At 45.6% G+C, this 22,145-nt stretch overlaps 1 protein-coding gene across 14 annotated transcripts in view; it reads left to right on the top strand.

Annotated features, from left to right (window-relative positions):
- The window catches only part of DENND2B (DENN domain containing 2B), a 173,187-nt gene that overhangs the window by 119,421 nt on the left and 31,621 nt on the right, over positions 1-22,145 (top strand). For 12 of the 14 annotated variants that reach the window (XM_082683040.1, XM_082683042.1, XM_082683047.1 and 9 more), the window contains 2 exons: positions 1,349-1,453; positions 18,994-20,238. In XM_082683040.1, coding sequence (XP_082539166.1) covers positions 1,374-1,453; positions 18,994-20,238 — 1,325 coding nt within the window. In that variant the 5' untranslated portion in view covers positions 1,349-1,373. Of the gene's footprint in view, positions 1-1,348; positions 1,454-7,744; positions 7,840-8,531; positions 8,733-18,993; positions 20,239-22,145 lie in introns of those variants that run through there. The other 2 variants (XM_082683038.1, XM_082683037.1) reach the window with 2 other exon arrangements.

Below are 22,145 nucleotides of genomic sequence, written 5' to 3'. Positions count from 1 at the left end.
TATTAATGGAATTGTTTTTCTTTTTTTTTTTTTAAGATTTTATTTATTTGACAGACAGAGATTACAAATAGGCAGAGAGGCAGGCAGAGAGAGAGGAGGAAGCAGGCTCCCTGCTGAGCAGAGAGCCCGATGTGGGGCTTGATCCCAGGACCCTGGGATCATGACCTGAGCCGAAGGCAGAGGCTTTAACCCACTGAGCCACCCAGGCGCCCCGGAATTGTTTTTCTTGATTTCATTTTCAGATTTTTCATTGCCAGTGGTTGGAAGGAAAATTGATTTTTAAAATATTACTCTGTATCCTGCAAACTTGCCTGACTTTATATATTAGTTTAAGAGTTTTTAATGGATTCCTTTGGATTTTTTTGTGTACATGAGTTTATCATCTGCAAATAAGAGATAATTCTACTTCTTCATTTCCAATCTGGATGTATTCTTAAGTTTTAACCTTTTTTCCTTCTTTTATTATTTTAACATAAAATAATGTTCCCCAAAGAATAATGATATATTTGCTAACTCTGTATGGTACATGAATGGACCTTTTTCACTTTATCAGTACTTAAATGCCGTAATGTGTGTTAGTTTAATTTTAATGAATATTAGAAAAAATACAGCTCATAATTTTATGGTGTTGGCTCAAATGTTACTCTTTTAGAATATTCCTCCCTGAACCTTCTATTTCAAATAACAGATCTTCACTGTCCCTCTACCTTGCTTCATTTTCTTCTTCATACTACTTATCATGACCATACATATTATACATAAAGGTACAGTGATGTATCACACACATGTGACATGCGCAGGTTTATTGTTTGTTTTTCCTGTGATGTGATCTCCCTGAGGGCAGAGACTTTGTTCCATTCTTTGTTGGATGGTGGTGCCTAGGACATAGGTGTTCAGTAAATATTTGTTGAATGACTAAATGATTAATTATATTGAACAAGGTTAAATCTTAAAGACAAGCAAGTTAGTTTCAAGTTGGTTCAAGAAAAATACTGAATAAATAGTTATTCAGGAGGTATGCAAATAGGATGAATTTGCCAAAGCTCTATGGCATGCTAGAAGTTTGGGAATCTTTAAGAAATGAGAAGAGGTAGGATGGAAATGGAGTTTTGTCATTTTCTGTGAAGTGATAAGTTATGTGTTAGCTCACAGACTCATTGCCTAGACCAGATGAGGGATCCCTTGAGGCTCTTAAGCTGTAACACATGGAATTAAATCTATGTGGGAAAGTGGTTCCTGCCACCCGCCACAGAAACCCTCTTAGCAGTTTTGGAGGTCATCTGGAAATGTTTGAGGTACTTTCGGCTGCCTGCGGAAACTCAGCTAATAGGGCTTGTCTTCTTTGCAGGGCTCTGGGTTTGCAGAGAGCAGAAATGACCATGACTGCCAACAAGAATTCCAGCATCACCCACGGAGCTGGAGGCACTAAGGCCCCTCGGGGGACTCTGAGCAGGTGAGTAGGGGAGCACTCTTGGGAGAATGGGGTTCACTGGAGGGTGGCATCAAGGGGCAGCCAAATGTCTTGGGTCCAAAATATAAATGCTTATTGTCATGACTCTGACACTTGTCCAGGTGAATGACCTGGGCCCAAGTTGTGCTGACTATGAAGCAAAAGCCATCTCTAATATCTATGCTATTTTCCAGTTGTATAAGTGTCCATAGGAGAGAGCAAAGGGACCCGTACTTTACAGACTTTAATTTATACTGTTGGAGGAGCCTAGAGCTCCAGGAACTGAGCCAGAAAGAAGCAGCTGACATTCTCCCAGCTATATCCTTTTCCTTAAGATGAGGACAGCTTGGGGCCTGTGCCTGAGCTAGGCTACACTGTAATGAGGGATGTTGACCGCACTGGGGATCGGGGTGGGGAGACAGATATGCATGTTAGCACAAGTTGCAAGCAGAAGTCTAGGTTCTACAGGAATTTAGGCTGGACTGTAAACAATGAAACTTGGGGAATTTTAGTCAGTGTAAGCTATAATTCACTTTCTTGGTTTGGTCTTCTTCTTTATAAAGTGGAATGTAAAATTCTAGATAGAAAAACCACAGATTTTGAAATCATATACAGTTGGCTTCAAGTCCAAGCTCTAACTACTCCCCAGATAGTGAGATCTCAGGATATTTTCTTATGCCCTCCAAAATTTTGGATACTCATCTATGAAATAATAATACTAGTATGTATCTCACAGAGTTGCTGTGAAGATTAAATGAGATAATATATGTCAGTGCCTAACATAGTTTCTGGCATAAAGCTTCTCAATAAATGTTAGCTTCGTTCCTATGATGGGATAAAAGCTTCCAGAGCTGGAAGATTGACATACAGCTCTCAGCGGGGCTTCTCAAGTTTGGTTCAAGGCTGGATGCTAATGTCCTAGAATAACCTCTGGACTCTTTTACTAAAGCCATGTACCTTTCCTAAACCCCTCTGCTGAAGCTAAGGGGGATAAATTTGGCGTTGGGGACCTCAGCCTCTAGAATGGGTAGCTGTGAGGAGGATGCTGAGCTTTGGTTGGGGTAGGGCTAGTTAGGTTCTGGGTGTCCAGGCTGTGAATCGCCAGGTTTACACACTTCACAGCACTCACCATAGCATGTACCCTCCCCAACATCCATAGACCAACCACCCTCTCCCTACCCTCCTACCTCTGGCAACCCTCAGTTTGTTTTGTGAGATTAAGAGTCTTATGGTTTGTCTCCCTCCCGATCCCATCTTGTTTCATTTATTCTTTTCCTACCCCCAACCCCCCCACATTGCATCTCTACTTCCTCATATCAGGGAGATCATATGACAGTTATCTTTCTCCAATTGACTTATTTTGCTAAGCATAATACCCTCTAGTTCCATCCACGTTGTTGCAAATGGCAAGATTTCATTTCTTTTGATGGTTGCATAGTATTCCATTGTATAGATATACTGTGTCTTCTTTATCCATTCATCTGTTGATGGACACCTAGGTTCTTTCCATAGTTTAATAGCCCAGTTTTGATTGTCAGGGTAGGTAGGAGGAGGAAATCTAAGCCTTTTCATTTGACCACTGAAGTTCTGTTCTTTGCTGGGTTTTGGTCTCTTGGAGCAGGTTTCCCTTTCTCTTTGTTAGTGAGGCAGCATGGGCATGTTTCTTCACCCTCAGCTGCCAGATATACCCTCCCTACATAGGGTTTGCACCCCAGCTCAAAAAATTTGGTTGCATCCAGTTTTGGGAGTGGGAGGTGGGATTCTCCAAGCTCCCCTGGATTTCAGAGGATTTATGATTTTGGTGTGGATGACCTAGAGGGAGAATGGAAGCAGTGTGGTGACTTGCAAAAAAGGAATTGTTTATGTTTATTGTATATGTTTAAAGCTAATTCAGCCACCTAAATGGGGTGAACTTTGCTACATGTTGCTCTCAGGAGATTTCACTTGTGCTATAAGGCCTGGCAGGCTGTAGGGGCACTTCTCAGAAGGCTCATCATGCCTCCTGATTTCCTTGACAAGGTTCTTCACTGTGAAGAAGGTCACTGCCCCATGGAGGTACAGGCTATCAGTATTGTGTTTGGGAATACTGCTTCTGGATGTAGGTGTGAGAAACCTGGGTGCCTGTGAAAGTGTAGACTTCTTGGGGTCATGGACTTTGGTTGACTTCTTTTCTTCTCCTTTGAGCCTGGAACAATGCCTGGTATGTAGAAGATGATAACTTTTTATTGGCCAGTTGATTAGATGTCTGGGAGAAGAGCTTCTTGTAGCATAGCCTGCTGTGCTATTTGAGTCCTCATAGTACCTCTCTCATAGGTCTTACCAACTTTAGGCTCCCTTTCCATTCAGTCCCAAGGCTCTTAGAAAGGCAGAACTGAAAGGAACCTTAGAGCTCATTCAGTTGAACCCACTTGTTTTACAGATTGGGAAGCTGAGACCTGGACAAGGAGAGGCACTCCCTCCAAACACAAAGCTAAAGGGAGAGAGAACTTAAGGCTAACTGTCTTGGTCCTTTTGTTGTTTTACTACACCACTCCATTCACCTCCCTCTAAACATTCCTGGGATCTTCCTGCTCAAAAACTGTTATCAAGTATGATATGGTCAAATTTGGCCTGGCTTTCATAAAAAGCCCAGGTCTTTCTTTCTGCTCTTTTTTTTTTTTTAAAAGACTTTATTTATTTATTTATTTAGTGAGTGTGCGAGCCAGGGGAAAAGCAGAGAGAGAGGAAGAGAAAGAATCTTTTTTTTTTTTTTTCTTTAAGATTCTATTTGTTCATTTGACAGACAGAGATCATAACTAGGCAGAGAGGCAGGCAGAGAGAGAGGGGGAAGCAGGCTCCCCGCTGAGCAGAGAGCCCGATGTGGGACTCGATCCCAGGACCCTGGGATCATGACCTGAGCTGAAGGCAGAGGCTTTAACCCACTGAGCCACCCAGGCACCCCTTTCTTTCTGCTCTTATCCTTCACTGTTGTCTACTGCAAACCTTACCTTTCTGCAAGTTTAGCTGCAAGAGCTACAAAGTGCTTTTCTTAACCACCCAGCGAAGAAGGATTTCCCTCCCCTCTGTATTCACTCTTAGAACCCTTGTTTGGAGCGTCCAGATAACACTTCTTATACAGTACCTCCTAGGGTGCATTTCATGGGGGTCTTATTTCCCCTACTCTGTTGGAACTCTTTGGAGGCCCAGCACATACTCTTTTGGAATGTTAGAGTTGGAGGGGTCTTGGAATTCATCCAGTTACTTGATGTTACATACGAGGAAGCTAAAACCCACATAGCTAATTGACTGTGGAACCATAATTTCAACTCATATGTGCAGGTTTTTGGGGTCCCACTGCTAAAGTGGGCACTGATCTGGGCTCACTGTCTTAGTGTTCAGGAAGAGGGTAAGAGCTCGCAGATAGGGAAACTCTCCTGAGAGTGATGGCTGTGGGTAAAAGATGGTGCTGCAGAGCCTGTCCTGATGTGGCAGGCCACCTCTCTGCAGGACCTGTGGCCTTAGCCCCTTGTTACCTGAGATGCTTCCTAGAATCCAACAGTGACATCAGTAAAATTTGCCTGGTTATTTATTGCTGTGTAACAAATAGCCCTAAACTTAGTGGCTTAAAACCTTAACAGTCACTTATTTTGCTCATGAATTGCAGTTTGGGTAGGGCTCATTAGGGAAAGCTTGTCTCTAATCCTTGCAACACTGGTGACTCAGTGGCTAGGGGCTAGAGTCATTGAAGACTTGTTACTTACATGTCTGTTGATGCTGGCAGTCAGCTCGGACATCAGCTGGGGACCACCTACATGTGGCCTCTGTGTTTGGTTACATACTTTTATAGCACGATGTCCAGGTTCCAAGAGTGAGCATCTCAAGAGAAGTAGGCAAAAATGCATGACATTTTAATGACCTAGCCACAGAAGTTGTGTGGTATCTTTTCTATTTTACCCTGTTGTTTAAGGTGATAATGAAGGTCTGTCCAAGTTCAATGTAAAGAGCTCTGCACCCCAGTTCCAATGTGGTGGGGTGTGTGAGAGTGCTCCCCGAACCACTAGGCAATTCTCTGACACCAGTTGGGTGCCCTACAATTCAACTCCATTCTGAGACTGTCTCAGTCCCACAGACTGCCCTTTGGCTCAGATGCCAGCCCCAAGCCCAGGATGTTTCCTGTGCTTTTGACAGACTGGCTAAACATCAGAGGTTCCCTTGACCCCCTCCTTGGGTTCATGAATTTCCTAGAGGGGTTCACCGAACTCAGAAAACCCATTTACTCACTAGATTACCAGTTTATTACAAAGGATATTAATGGGTACAAATCAACAGCCAGATGAAGAGATATATAGGGCAAGGTCTCAAAGAAAGGATTTTTTTGTCCTGGGGATCTTGGGCCTTGCACAGTGGCATGTGGCAGCATTCTGATTCACCAACCTGGAACTTCTCTGAACCCTGCCCTTTTGGGTTTTTATGGAGTTTTCAGTTGCATAGGCATGATTGATGAGATCACTGGCCATTGGTGTCTGACTCAACCTCCAGCCGGTCTCCCCTTCCTGGAGTTCTGGGGAGGATGACAACTGAAAGTTCCAATCCTCCAATCACAAGGTTGGTTTTCCTGGCAAACAGCCCCCATGCTTAGGTGTAGTCCAAAAGTCACTTCATTAGCACGAAAGACACCTTGATCGCTGTCATCACTTAGGCAATTCCAAGGGTTTTAGGAGCTCTGTGCCAGAAATGGGACTAAGACCAATTCTATATTTCTTACTATAAATCACAACATCACACAAGTGGAGGGAAAATAATTCCCACCTGATGAGAGGAATATCCACTTCACATTGTTAGAAGGGCAAGTGAGATGGGATAGGTCATGGTCACTGTCTTTGGAAAATGCAACCGGCCATAGTCTGCCCTCTGATCACAAACTTCACGTCCTTCCCCAATGTGAAATACACTCAGTCTCTCCCCTAACTTCCCAAGTCTCATCTTGTTCATGGCATCAGCTCGAAGTCTAAGATCTCATCATGTGAGTCAATTTCAGGTATAGATGAAACGCTTTGGGTGCAGTCCCTTTCTATCATTGTGTGCAGTTCCTTGGGTACTATTTCTCTTGATGTGTAGACCTGTAAACTGAAGAGAGTATGTATCTGCCACCCAAGGTACCCTGGTGGGACAGGCCCAGAAAAACTGCTATAGATTGCCCTCTTCACAGAGAGGGAAACCGGAGACTGCGCAGCAGTTACTGGCCCATTATAATTCTCATACAGAGCGAGGCACGAGTGACTGGAAGCCTTCTTTAGGTCCTGGTTTTACTGCCTGGGAGGCATTTACCTTGTCTCTGGCTCTCCCCTCAGGGCTTTGAGTTCTGCCCTGACTCTGACTCTTCCTTTTCTATCAAAAGTAGCTCTTTCGTGTAGGTGAGTACTTTTCTCCATCTGCTTCATGCCCATAATATTTCAAGTGCCCAGAGTCTTCCCTGCATTTTATACTGTCTCTGTGCTTTCTAGTACCAGCCAATATACTTCATTTAAAAACTTCGTGGGTTTCTTTTGAATCCCTTTACAAGGTACTGAAGTCGACAGGAGGCCATATACAGATCCCTTTACTGTGAGTCCCTTCCTGCATTGGGTTCCCTTAGAGAGTGCTCTGGGATAGGGGTTCTCAAGAGTCTCTGAAGCCTTACCATTTACAGAGGATCTGCGAGGCCCACCCTTCAAATCATTAGAAGGCCTTTTGTCTGTCTGTCCCTGAGATTCTCTGAGGCAATGCTTGAAAACATTTTTTTAGGTCTTGACAAAGGATTTTTTTTTTTAAGATTTTAATTTATTTATTTGACAGACAGAGATCACAAGTAGGCAGGTAGGTGGGCAGAGAGAGGGAGGAGGAAGCAGGCTCCCCACTGAGCAGGGAACCCGATGCGGGACTCGATCCCAGGACCCTGGGATCATGACCTGAGCCGAAGGCAGAGGCTTTAACCCACTGAGCAACCCAGGCACCCTTGACAAAGGATCTTTTAAGATTAGACAAGGGTCTAGTCCTACTCTAGCTCTTTTTCAAAGAGGTTTATTGAGGGATAATTAAACTACAGTAAACTGAACCCTTTAAAGTGTATAGTCTGATCAGTTCACATACCCGCACGCACACGAACACGCACACATATAGTAAAACTCCCAGTACAATCTGGAAGCCATTTCTTAATTTGAGAATTCTTTCCTGTCTAGAGAGACAGAAACAAGTGTTATTTTCTAACCCAGAAAGCCCTTTCTCGTTTCTGTTTCCTTTCTGTGTTGCTTGAAAACGAAACAGTCCCTTTTCTGGCTCCTCTCTTCCGTCTTATACTGTAGGCAGCTAGATGTCGGATGGCACCCACAGCGCTCTGCTCCAAGATACTTCCAGCTGGATCATCGAATTAGGTAGATTTCCCATTTTCCATATTGCTGTTGGGGACAGAATTACCAGTTTTCAGCCTTTTTAAGAGGATCCTCTTCCCCCTAGCTTCTACTAACATTTCCTTACTTTCCCTTAACCCCTCTTGATAGCCTGTCACTCAGTCCCCAAGTCAGTGATTGAGGATTTTGTTTCAACAGCACTAAATTTCTAGGTACCAAAATCTGTTCCACATATGGACTGCGACATAACTACCCCAGAATTTATGGTGTAAAACAACTATTTTATTATGCTCGCAGACTCTGTGGCTTAGGAATTCAGAGAACACTGCAGTGATGGCTGGTCCCTGCTCCATGATGTCTGGCACCTTGGCTGGAAGGACTTCAAGGTGTAGGGTGACTCATTGACTAGGGGCAGGTGTCACCTAGAGGTGTCTTGACTTATGTCTGGGGGTTGATGTTGGCTATTTCTGGAACCTCAGCCGGGTCTATTAGAACACCTGTATGTAACTTCTCTACATGGCCTGGGCTTCCTCACAGCATGGGAGATAGGAAGTAGAAGCTGCTGGTTTCTTGAAGCTTGGGCCTGAAAATTGGCACCGATTCATTTCAGTTATATGCTATTGGTCAAACAGTTGTAGAACCCAGATTCAAGGGAAGGGGTGGTGTTTATAGGAGACATGTCAAAGAATTAAGGGATCTTTTTTTTTTTTTTAAAGATTTATTTATTTATTTGACTGAGAGAGATCACAAGTAGACAGAGAGGCAGGCAGAGAGAGAGAGAGAAGCAGGCTCCTTGCTGAGCAGAGAGACCGATGTGGGACTCGATCCCAGGACCCTGAGATCATGACGTGAGCCGAAGGCAGCGGCTTAACCCACTGAGCCACCCAGGCACCCCGGGATCATGTTTTAAAACCATTGTAAGTATCTTTAGTATGGTTTCCTGGAGCTACATTTCTCTCCCTGTTGGCTTTGCACAATACCTGGTTCTGCTTTGTAGAACAGTCCCATTTTTACTAGACTAGGGTTTTGGGGATATTCCTGTAAGGCATCATTTTTTACCTGCCTCAGGGAGGGCTTCTGTCTTGTAAATACTCTGTGTTCATTGCAGCTACAAGTTAGAGGATTTGGGGTTCCTGATCCTCTTTGTGCTTCCCTAGAAATCAGCTGGAAGGTAGACAGATAGGGCTTTGGTAGATTCTTAGGTGTACTTTTAGAAGTGAAAAGGTGACTTAGTTTCTGCTCTGACCCTACTTACCATTCTACTTACTCTGACAAGCTATGGTTGACCTCAAGAGTCTCTGTAGATGGTGACCCATATGTAGTTCCTTGGAGGATGAGGCATTCTGGACCATGTTGAGGGCTTCCAGTCTTTTGAGATAAGGTTGCTTTGGGAACAGGAAAACCAACTTGTGTCACCCTGTCCTTTGGCTTTTTATCAGGACCATCCCAGAGTGGGATGTCAGTGGGAGTTACTGAGCTGAGCCCATGCTTTGGCCTGGGGGGCAGGCTTCAGGGTTTGCTAATGGGACTCACGAAGCCTTCCTCTCCTTTCTCCTCCTCGGATGCCTCAGAGTATGGCCCCGAGGGAATACAGTGAGAACATCATCTCCAGAGTTGAGGCAGTCACTGTATGGTGGGAGGATGCTGATGTCCACTGAGTCAACAAGGGCCCACCTTCATTTGAACAGCCCTGGATTGGTGAATGGCCAACTCCCAGACTGTTTCACTGGGGAGCAGGCTAGATACCTGTTTAGTAGAGACTAAGCACATTGGAAGCTGGGCTCCATATAACCTTAATCTTCAGATCAAGGCTTGCTTCATGACATCCACAGTCCATCTTGTTACCTCCAGGGCTATTTCCTGGACCCACAGGAACTTTCTCCAACTGGCCCCAACTTGGTCCTCTTCCTGACACCGACAACCCCAGAAGCCCTGACAGCGAACATGATGAGTTTATAAACCTCTTGTCATCAAGGACTAAGATCGACTTCCCTCTCAGAGAGCTCTTGGGTACACTTGGCAATTTATGGGGCATCCCTCGGCATGAATGCTTACCACTGTGTTCCTGGAGAGTGGCTCAGATCACTAAGCGAAGGGTTGGGTTGTATTCTTAGGAAACAACTCCAGAGGGAAGGGCACATAGTTTGCATTTTAACTCTCAACTTTTGTCTATGTATACATATACTGCACATGTTTTTTCTGTAGATTTGTCTTTCTGTACCCTTAGTTCATACTCTTTCCTATTCAGTTGTCTTATGTATTTGTCTGAGTGTTTATGCTCCTCTGTTTCCTTTAAATTTCCTTTGCATTCTCCCCAGCCTCTCTTCTTTCTTTCTCATTTTATCTGTTTATCTTACTCCCTCTCCTGTAAATGTTGCTTTTGGCCAGTCACATGCTGCAGTGTTGGCATCCCTGCCTGTGCTGAGCTGCAGATCTGGCTGCCTGCTGACAAGGCGGTGACAGGAGTGCCCAGTTTCACAGTGTCTGCCTCCCCAGGGACAGGCCTGAGGTTTTAGAATAAAGAGCAAAAGATGATCAGAGCCCAGGCTTAGGTGTCTTTTAGCTGTGCTGTATTTATTTTTATATTTCTTTTACCTTCCTGGAGGTATCGTGTTCAAGCACTTTTTAAATGTACATCATTTTAGCCACACACAGCTAGTATGTAAGGATACTCAGAGCCAAGTGTTTTTACTGTTCCATGGATAAAGAATTGGAGGCTCAGAGAATCTAGATGACTTTTCTATGAGCACATCCAGAAAGTGAGGGAATCAGGACCAGAGGAAATCCGGGTCTTTACTCTTGGTCTGGTATATGATTTTTGCCTTTATGGGAGAGTGCTTTATAGCTGTGCTGGTCTTCACTAAGTGCTTTATGTAACTTTTTGTGTTGTTCTTCAGGTCACATGTGACAAAGAGGGGGAAATAGGGAAGTCTGTGACTAATATCCTAGGTAGGCATAAAGAAACCTAGGTTTTAACTATTTATCTTTTCTTTACTCATTCAGTCATTCAATATAAATATTTAGTCCCACTAACTTCTAGGTGCAATGCAAAGAGTAGGGGATATCAAGATTAATAAGACACCATCACCACCTTCAACTAGGTCCACTTATCATCTATTAAGAGATACAGATGAGGAAACAGTATAGTCCAATAACATGTTACAAGTACCATAACAGACATTTTCCCAGGTGCAGTGGAGGCATAAAAACTTGGCCATCTCCACCTAGATGAAGGGGGTAGGGTCAAGAGGGATTCCAGAGTAGAGCCACAGAGATATGTACGTGAACAAGCCAGCATCCTAGGCAAAGCAAACAATATGTGAAAGCCTAGAGGCATGAAAGGCGAGAAGTTTGATGCGAGTGGTTTGGGGATTGTATGTAGGAAAAGGCAGATGACAAAGTGAAAATAGGAATCAGATCATGAGGCACCGTGTCATCCATGCCAGTGAATTTGGATAGTGGGGAGTTTCAAGCATGAAGAGTTTTGCATTTTAGAAAGATGTCAGAAGATGAGAGGACTGACTAGAACTAGGTTAAGATCCAAGACAGAGAGAGAAATTAGATCGTTTTAAGAGTCCTGGTGAAAGATCAGATCTGAACCAAGGGTAGTAATAACAGAGGAGATGAGGAGGAACTGGGGCATTATCTGAGAGATGTGAAGGTTATAGAACTGATAGGACTCAGTCATTAAGTACATCGGTGTGTTTTGGGAAGGTGCTCGGTACAGATGCTTGAAGGAGTAGGAAGCAAAGAACAAATCTGGACCTTTTTCTCTCCTCTATGGAATGCACTGGAAAACATGAGGCAGTAAAAGCCAATGATGGAAGCCTAGAGCAGCATAGGAATGAGACCATGTGAGAAGACATTCAGCCCAGGTGGGTAGGAATGAAGGAATGAAGACATTCAGCCCAAGTGGTTGTGCTGTCTGAGGCCAACCCTTCTAGATGGGCATGGTATCCCCATCCCTTTTACTGCTTGTTTAAGTATATTATTCCGAGTTTGCTCTCTCTGCATTGGCAGCTTTTCTCTGTAGTGGATCATTCCAGCCATCATTCAGATCATTCAAGCGTACTGCATCATATCTCCCAGCTCAAGCTAACCAACAAAATGCTTCTATTACACTACATTTGTTCTCTTCTACACACGTCTTCATTTCCTTCTTCTGCTTTTAGGAAAACCCTTTGAACGAGATGCCCGCACTCTGTCTCCACTTCTCATTCCATTTTCTTGAATTCCTTCCAGTCAGGCTTTCCTTCTTACCTCTCCAAAATCTCTTTTCTCAAGATCATAGCATCCTCTGTATTGCTAAATCTAACGATCAGCTGTTTCTCAGTCTTCCTCTTACTCGATTGTCAGCAAATTTGACTCAGTTGGTCACTCCCTGTTTTTTGGAGGTTTCCAGTCCATCAGTCTTCATGATTTTCTTCCTTCCTTATTACATGCTCTTCTCAGAGGTCAATCTTCTTCACTGGTTCTTCCTCCCTCTACATGACTTGGAAACACTGGAGTGCTCCAGTTCAGGCCTTGGGTTTCTGTAGCTACTGACTCCCTAGATGAGCTCTTATAGTCGTATAGTTTTCTGTCTTTTATTATTGAAGTATGGTGGACAAACATGTTATGTCAGTTTCAGGTATACAACATAGTGATTTGACAATTCTATTTACTAATGCAATGCTCACCACAGGCAGTAACCCTACAGTGTTATCACAATATTATTGACTATAGTCCCTATGCTGTACTTTTCATCTCTGTGACTTATTTTTTTTTATAGCTGGACGTTTGTACCTCTTAATCCCCTTCACCTATTTTGCCCACCTCCCCACCTCCCTTTCTTTTGGTAGCAATCAGTTTGTTCTCTGTGTTTAAGGGTAAGGGTTTGTTTGTTTATTTTTTTGTTTTTAGATTCCACATATAAGTGTAATCATAGGGTATTTGTTTTTCTCTGTCTTACTTCATTTAGCATAAGGCCCTTTAGTTCATCCGTATCATCGCAAATGACAAGATCTCATTCTTTTTTATGGCTGAGTAACATTTAATTGTATGTATATACGTGTGTGTGTGTGTGTGTGTGTGTGTGTGTGTGTGTGTGTCTATCCTATCTTTGCTAGCCATTCATCTACTGTTGAACACTTAGGTTGCTTCCATAGTTTGGCTATTGTGAATAATGCTGCAATAAACATAGGAGTGCATATTTCCTTTTGTATTATTGCTTTCATTTTCATTGGGTAAATACCCGGTAGTAGAATTACTACATCAGATGGTATTTCTATTTTTAATCTCTTGAGGAACCTCCATACTGTTTCCCATAATAGTTGTACCAATTTACATTCCCACCAAAAGTGCACAAGGGTTCCCTTTTCTCCATATGCTTGCCGATGCTTGTTATTTCTTGTCTTTTTGATACTAGCCATACTTAGTCATGTAGCTTTAATATCTATATACTGCTGATGATTCCTAGATGAGGTTTATAACCCTAACTCCATTCTACCAGGTGCTCAGGCCAAAAACCTTGACATCATCCTTGACTTCTCTTTGTCTCTCATACCTTTTATCCAGTTCATCAGCAAATCCTCTTGGTATAGCTCTCAAAATAGATTCTTCTCTTCTGCTCCCATTCTAATCCAAGCCATAATAATCTCTTGCTTGGCTTATTGTAGTGTCCTTTAGGTGGTCTCCTTGCTGCCACGCTTGCATCCCTGAACTTCATTCTCTGCTGTGAAGTCAGAGCATATCATTTTTCTGCTAACACCCTTTCAAGAGCTCCCTTTTTGTCTCAGAGTAAAAGCCCAAGTGTTATTATTGGTCCACAGGGTGTTCTGATGCATCTCCAACTAAGCTCCAGCCTTCTGCTCTCCTCACTCCACTCTGTCCACGTTGGGCTTTTTGCTGAGCCCAGAATACAGTAGGTAGGTAGTTGCCTCAAGCCTTTGCGCCGCTGCTCCTTTTGCCTACAACATTTCTCCCCTGATAAACTCACTGTTTACTTCCTTAAGACTATATTCACATTGTCCCCAGCAGAGGGGCCTTCCCTGATCTCCCTCACTGTGACTCTCTCTCTCCCTTTAGCCTTTTTTATTCTTCTTCATTGGCTCCATATCCATCTGTCATTGCTGGTTTGTTTATTGTCTGTTTGCTCTAAACAAATAAAACCACACTGCTTCCCTCCACCAGACTATAACCTAGCAAGAGACTTCGTCTAATTTAATCTCTGCTGATCCTTGATGCCTAAAATAGCTCCTGGTATATATTTGGATCAAGGCACCACCATTCATGTAGCTACAGTTTCTCATTGTCCAAGAGAGGGAGAGTTACCTTGCTTTCACTGCCAGCCTGCATTTGAGGAACTGGAAAATAGCTAGAGGAGACTGGCATCTGTGAGGGAGGGAGCACCCCCTCCCATCTATGCCCAGGAGATGCCACCTGCCATGGGGACACTGCCACAAAGAGCCATGCATCCTCATCGCCAGTCCTCAAGCCTCCTTGTTTTCTGGGTTAACAGGTTGTTCCTGAGCCCTCCTTCCACTTGGGGCAAAGACTGATGGAAGCTTCTTCTATTATTGGGATTACAGTACTAGCTCCATTTGCAGGAATTGCCCTGAGGAGAGTCTCAGGCCAGAGCTCCTAGAACGAGAGAGAATGAGATCGAAACAACAAGACCATGGAAGCTGCTCTTTGGGGAAGTGAAGGAGAGAGGCGTGGGGAAGGAAGGTTCAGGGCAGTGGTTCTGCACTGGGTTTAGGGCAGATCAATTATACACACAGCTGACCTTTCCTCCCTGCATCATTTTGCTATTAGAACATTTTGTTACTTCTCACGTCTCTGTGCATTTACTGGGCAGTCCCTCTTCTGGTTTGCCCTGGAGTCTTTCATGTAGCCAAGTTTGGTTGAGTCCACAATGACCTCTCTCACGTGCCAGCCTCACGTTGGGGCTGGCTATTGGTTTCGGGGACCTCGGTTGCGCTCCACATGGCCTCTCATTCTCTGAAAGACTAGCTTGGCTTCCTAACATGACAGTCTCAGGGTAGCATTTCAGGTACATGAAGGCGGATTCTGCAAGGCCTCCTGAGGCCTCAAGTTCGGGACTCAGCTTAATTTCTACTCCATTCTGCTTAGCGAAATAAGTCAATCGGAGAAAGACAACTATCATATGATCTCCCTGATATGAGGAAGTCGAGAAGCAACATGGGAGGTTTGGGGGGTAGGAAAAGAGTAAGTGAAACTAGATGGGATTGGGAGGGAGACAAACCATAACAGACTCTTAATCTCACAAAGCAAACTGAGGGTTGCCGGGTGGGAGTCGGGGAGGGAGAGGGTGGTGGGTTATGGACATTGGGGAGGGTATGTGCTATGGTGAGTGCTGTGAAGTGTGTAAACCTGGCAATTCACAGACCTGTACCCCTGGGGCTAATAATACATTATATGTTAATAAAAAAAAAATTCTACTCCATTCTGTTGGTCAAAGCAAATCACAAGGTCAACCTAGTTTTAAGGGGCAGAAAAATAGAATCCACCTTTTTAATAGCATGAGCTGCAAAGGATTTATGGCCAGTTTAAATTTACTCTCTTCCTCTTTCACTCCAGATGTTTAGAATCCAAGGGCAAAGGTAAGCTCTTTGAAAAAGTTTGCCAAGTGATTATTCAGAATAGTGAGCCCCTTGTTAGTTTAGTAATTATCAAGCTAAGACTGAGTACTATGTGTTAGCCACTGAGCTCAACACTTGATGTGTGTTGTCTCTATTCCTTACGATAACCCCCTGAGATGTGTGTTCTTTTAACCTCTATTTTACAGATCAGGACACTAAGATTTAAAGACATAAAGTTATTTGCTCAAGGTCACATAACTTATTAGTAGCTACTCTGAAATGTGAACCCTAAGGCTTTATAATGTTCTTACCCTCTGTTGAGAACAACTGGCCTAGCATAACCTGGTGAAAGACTTAATACTAATGATAATTAACAGTCATAGTGAGTTACAGTGTATGATATCAGTTCACGTCCATAGTCTCATTTGCCCATTAAGACAGCCCTGTGATATTGTCAGAACAGTTTTAAGGAGTTGAAACTGGAAGCTCAGAGTGAGTGAGTGGCTTTGCTTGTAGTAAATTCCTAAAAAGGTAGAAGCAGAACCTTGGAGACAAGCATTGAGTTCTTCTGTCAAGTGAAATCTCATGAGGGCAAGGCCTTATCTCTCTTGTTTGCGAATTTATCCCTAGGACCTTGGAGTGAGTGAGTGCTGCCTTCTCTGGGCTGAACCTGGGGATGACTAGGCTCCAGGTCAGCGTGGGCAGGCCCCTTCTCCCATCCCAAGCTGCTAGAACACACTGGGCCTGGCCTGTGTGGGGAGGTTGCGCAAGGAGCCCCTGTAGCTCTGCCCCAAACAACAGTGACATGAAGACCAGCACCTTTAAAGGGAAGGGCCAGTCTCTTCTCTATCTGATCCTTCCTGAGAGGAGAGAAACTAAACTTTAGTTAAAGCAGGCTAGGTTTTCGGGCATTTGGGTGATTCAGGCAGTTAAGTGTCTGCCTTCGGCTCAGGTCATGATCCCAGGGTTCTTGGATTGAGTTCCACTTCGGGCTCCTTGCTCAGCGAGGAGCCTGCTTCTCCCTCTTCCTCTGCTGCTCCCCCTGCTTGTGCTCTCTCTTTCTCTTTGTGTCAAATTAAGGAAAAAAAAAAACTCTTAAAAAAAAAAGGCAGGTTAGGTATTTAGGGTTTGAGAGAATTTCTTACCTTGTAGAGGTTTTTCTATGCTGGAACTACTAAGGGAAATTAGGGAGTCATGTTCTAAAAACATGCTTGAGTTCGACAGACCAGAGATCCTTACCATATTTCTTTTCATGTGGAGCCATGCTGTCCACACCTCCTCCTCCCACACCCCATAAACACAGTGGCTTCATGGGCTGGTGAATACCTTACCTTGAATAAGGAAACTCATCCCTCGGGGAGCATATATCAAAAAGTGAGGAGAGATGAGGCCCATTCAGGAGGGTTCCTGAGAGATTCTGAATGTCATTAGATGCCTGTCCTCTCCCACTAGAGTTTAAGCTTCATGAGGACATGAACTTTTGTCTCATTTATTCTTGTGCTTGGCCCCTAGAACAGGCCCTGGAGGTTAGTAGGTGCTCACTAAGTATTTGTTGAATGAATAAACACATGTTCAGGTTGTTTTCTATTAAAGGCATCTTCTCCTACCCTCAAATGAGAATAATGGAAACATAGAGTCCTTTGTGGAGTCCAGATACCGCTGGCTTACAGGGCTGGACCGATGATGACCTTTGGCATCCACGGTTCTGTGAAATAAATGAGGGACTTAAGGCCTCCCTCGACTGTGAGTAGGTTGGGATCTCCCAAGGCTCAAGCCTGGCGCATTGCCCTGCTGCTGCCTACCCCGGGGAGTGCTGAGGCTTATTCTTTTCACACGTCCTTGCTGCGCCGACTCTTTTTGGTCATTGGCTTGGCTGGGCACTGCATTTCTCTCATCTGTGCCCATGTACACGTGGGATGGCTCTTGTTTGACTTGCCCTTTTAAAAACAACTTAAGCATGTTGAGGTTTCCTGTTGATCGGGGGCAGCCAGAGGCTATGACCCAACAGGGAATTGTTGGCCAATCCCTGACTCACCCAAGCTCCAGTTTTCTGTGTGTGAGCAAGCAGTGACAGCAGGCTGGCTCGAGGGCAGCTGGCTGCCTTCCTGTGGATGGCATGGCCCTCTGGAGCCTATGAGGCTCCCTGCCCAGCTTTAAGGGCCATGCCTGCGGGTCAGGTGGGCCTTCGTAGCGTGTGGCATTGGCTGTCTTTGAACTAAAAGAAGATGCCTGCTGTCTTTGAACTAAAACTGTTTGAGAAGAGGGCCAAAAGTTGACAGCGATTACCCTAACAGACAACTAGAAAAGTGTACTTTAAGAGAAGTCTGCTCAGGTTCTCATCATTAAGCTCACCTTTACCTTTTCCTTTATTTGTCCGCCATTCACTAAGCACCTTCCAGATACTGAGGACGTGTCTTTCCACCTGGAAGAAATCACGGACTGGTAGGGAAGACGTCCCTGATACTTAGAAATGCTATGTTTGCGACAGGACTGTGCACGGTGCCCTGAGGGTTTCTGCTGTGTTGTGTCTGGGAGCCTTGGCAGTTCACAAAGATGGCAGAGGCCACTGCTTCCTCTTGAGTGGGGCAGCGTAGTGTTCTATAGCTTCCTGTCCTGGCTTCCCGCCTCACCAGCTGAGCGACCTTGGCTGAGATATTTAGTTTCCCTGTGCCTCTGTGGTTTTCCCTTGTAAAGTGGAGATAATAATAAACAATAATAATTGTGTAGGGTTTTTGTGAAGACTAAATGAGTTTACTAATATGCGTAAAACCAGTTAGTTAGAACTCTTCCCCCTATTGGCTAAGAGCTGCCAGTGGATTTAATGCTGAGGAGCGGCAGGTGCTTGTCTGAAGTGGTGCTACCGCTGAGGAGTTGGCCTCCCCTCCGCACCGGCATCCTTGTTAACGGCGTTGGAGGGACCCTGCTGATGCTTCTGAGACCTTCAGGGATCTGAATTCTGCCGAGGGGCAGCATGCTGTGCCGGTAACCGAAGTCTCAGGAGATGGGTTTGTTAAGGAGACAGAGCGAAGGGCTTGGGGGTATACTTGGGGGTATACTTGGGGTACTTCAGGAAGCAGCATGCAGGAGATGCTCTCCTGAGAACCGAGCACCAGCATCTTCCTGGTGCCACGTTCAGTGGGGCTGTGTTGGTAGGTTGAAATCAGCCATGGTGGGAATATTTATACTATGGAGCTTGGCCAGTGTTACAGATCTGTGCTTTCTCTTCAGAGGGCTGATGGCTAAACATTTCTACAGCACGGCCCTGGCCTTAGTGTTCTCTGGGAGCCTGTGTAGCTTCTTGGGATCCTCTCCCCTGACCTAGAGCTGGCCTCTGTTCCAGACGGCACTTAGGGCCTCTGGGATCGAACTGAATAGAGAGACCCATTGAGTTTGGCCTGCTGTGGATAAGCAGCGCTCCTTTCCTTGAGGACGGCTTTGCCAGGTATACTTGAAGAGAGCACTTCGGGCTTGGGTGCCCTGCAGGAAAGAGATACTGAGCGCTCCAAAAATGAAATGCTGTGCCTCTCGTTGTCAGGCCACTCACTGCCATTTTCTCTTCTTTTCCTTTTTCTGGTTTTGTTTTTGTTGCTTTTAGGTCTCAGTCAGTCTCTCCACCTCCAGTTCTCTCCCCACCAAGGAGTCCCATCTACCCGCTCAGTGATAGTGAAACGTCGGCCTGCAAGTACCCGAGCCGCTCCAGCTCCCGGCTGCTCCTCAAGGACTGGCACCCCCGTGATCTTTTACCCCCAAATCCTCAAGCTCCCTCCCCAGGCACTTCACCACCCGTCTGTCCCCTCAAGGCCACCAACTTCAGTTATTCGGACCGAAGCCCTTCAGTGTGCAAGAGAGAGGACCAGAAGGAGAACGTCCAAGGGGAAGGCCAGGATGTAGAGGGAGTAGCTGCTTGCCTCCCTCTTGCTCAGAGCACCCCATCCTTAGGGACAACAGCTGGCCCACGGAGCTTCTTTTTGAACCGCACTGGCAGCCGTGCCCACAGCCTGGGCATCCGAGAGAAGATTTCAGCATGGGAGGGGCGCCGAGAGGCTTCGCCCAAGATGAGCGTGTGCGGGGAGAAGCGGGAGGGCTCTGGGGGCGAGTGGGCGCTCAGTGAGGGCTGTCCCAGCGTGGCGCCATCCCCCTGCAGCTCAGAAAAAGCCTTCGATTTCAAGGGCCTCCGGAGGATGAGCAGGACCTTCTCAGAGTGCTCCTACCCTGAGACCGAGGAGGAGGGAGAGGCGCTCCCTGTCCGGGACTCTTTCTATCGGCCGGAGAGACGGGCAGGCCGGAGTGAGCCCAGCGCCTTCCTCAGGGGGCATGGCAGCAGGAGAGAGAGCTCAGCAGTGCTGAGTCGGATCCAGAAAATCGAACAGGCCCTAAAGGAGCAGCCAGGCCGGGGACTCCCCCAGCTCCCCAGCAGCTGCTATAGTGTAGACCGAGGGAGAAGGAAGACTGGGACCTTGGGCACGTTGGAGGAACCGACAGGGAGCACGAGTGTGAGCACTGGCAGCCGGGCAGGAGGAGTGGCTGGAATTGGGGGGGAGGCAGGCCCACCCCTGGAGAGGGAAGGCAGTGACTCCACTAAGCCAGGGACCCCTGGAAATAGCCCGAGCTCCCAGCTGCTGCCGTCAAAGAGCTCCCCTGATCCCGCTGTGAACCCTGTCCCCAAACCCAAGCGCACCTTTGAATATGAGGCTGACAAGAACCCCAAGAGTAAGCCAAGCAATGGTCTACCTCCTTCGCCCACACCTGCTGCTCCACCCCCCCTGCCCTCTACCCCCGCCCCACCTGTCACCCGGAGACCCAAGAAGGACATACGTGGTCACCGCAAATCCCAGAGCAGGTAACAATTGCTCTTCCAGTGTCTTTAACGGCTGGGCACAGTGGCTTTCTTTTCGATGGAAGTTGCAAAAACAGACTGTAATTGTGGGTCACAGTCAGTAGTCCTTCCTTGGTCCTGGAGCAGTGAATCATCGTTAGGTGGTAACAGGAGTTAGGTGGAAAGGAATTTGCTCTGCTCTTGCTGGGATAAGGATCCATAAATGTGAGTGGGGCGGAGGTGGAGGGAAGGCGAAAGTGGTTCTTCCAAATGTTGCCTGCTGAAGGTGTGGGCTAGATTTGGCCTTTGGGGGAGAGTGGGGCTGTGTCTTGAGCCCTATCAGAACTTCCTTGGTGCCTGTGGGAGGGGTAGGGCCACCTTCCTTGTGGATAAAATGGGCAGTCCTTGAAGACTAGCAGTAGGATCTTAGTCTCATGACCACCTGAAATGCCAGCACTAGAAACTTACTTCTTTGAGGGAAGCATCATCTGAATACTGCGTGTTGTCCTTAACATGAGAGTATTGACACATTTAAGCTGATTTTCTCTTTCCTGAGGGCTTCCTGGCCATTTAGGGACTCTGGGCCTATAGGGAGAGGGGATCCTTGGATCCTGAACGGGGAGACTGAAGGACAAAGGAGTTGAAAAACACTTTCCTGGCTTCTTGGCTGTGTCCAAGAACGACCTGTCCTGACACTTTCAGTGTCTTCCTGGCAGTCTCGGCATTCCTGGCCCTGGACTACCTGGGCCATCTTAATGTGACCAGGAGCTTGAGGTGCTGGGGTTCAGGATAGTTAATAGGCATCTTATTCTCTGAATTGGGGTAGGCTGGAAGCCTACCTCCTTGAGAAGTCCTATACCCCTCTCCCTCTTTGCCTTTCTCTTCTAAAGCAAAGTCAGATGGCATTCAGGTTCATTTCAGTTCTCGGGATTCTTCCATTGGACCACAAACTTCAGGCTGCATCCCACATATCCTATCTCATAAAGGTAACTGTTCGTGAGAGGAGGACATCAGAAAGTCTCAGATCCATGGGCCAGAGGAACCCTTGGCTAAGGGTACTCCTACGTTTTGGCTCACCCCAGCATGCTCCCTGGCTCTTAAGTCTTTAACAGCCTACCAAGAGTGTTTGCTTTGATTTTATTTATCCATTTCTATAAACACCATCTAGAGCGTGCCATGCACCAAACCCTGAACTGGTTAAGGGCACACAGGGTCAGATAAGATGGGGTCCTTCCATTCTTGATGTGGTACAGGAGATAGATGGACAAATAAATGGTAGATGATCTTCTGTGTGCTCCCTGTCAGAGTACGGCGCTATAGAGACCCAAAGGAAGAGGCAGCTAAATCAGGCTGGGGAGTGAGCGAAGCCTCCTTATAGAGGGAGTTGCTGAGCTAAATTTAGAAGAGTGAAAAATTTGCAGTTAGCTAGGTGGGAAAGGGGGGTGCGGGAGAGTATGTCAGCCTGGAGGCTTTACACATACACATTTATATGTAATACATACACACACACACGCACACACACACACCCCATATACGGAAGGGTCACTTCACATAAGAAGTAGCTTCGCAAATTTAAAAATCTGTGCTCTTGGGAGAAAAAAAAGACCACTCAAAATGCATAGCCTGTTTTATTTGCCTGTTCACATAGTGAGCATATTCCCTCGTAGAGCAGGTGAGTTTGTTTCTGTTGTGTCTGGTATGATTCTTATATTCAATACACCTTTTTTATTTTTAAAAAATGCAAGCCAAATATTTCTTTGGGTATTCAAGCAAAGAAAAAGAAATCTGTTAAAAAAAAATCTGTGGAGAAATTGACTCTATTAGTCTTAATTCAAGACCGTGTTTTGGTCTTCAGCATGGTGCCTTCCTGAGGTATTTTCAAGGGTACCATAGCAGAACATAATTTGTGTCTTATTTGCTGACTTGAGAAC

Source organism: Mustela nivalis (assembly GCF_964662115.1).
Source record: "Mustela nivalis genome assembly, chromosome: 9".
Lineage (NCBI taxonomy): Eukaryota > Metazoa > Chordata > Mammalia > Carnivora > Mustelidae > Mustela > Mustela nivalis.
The sequence above is the reverse complement of the archived record's forward strand: the minus strand, read 5'-3'. Positions and strand labels throughout refer to the sequence as shown.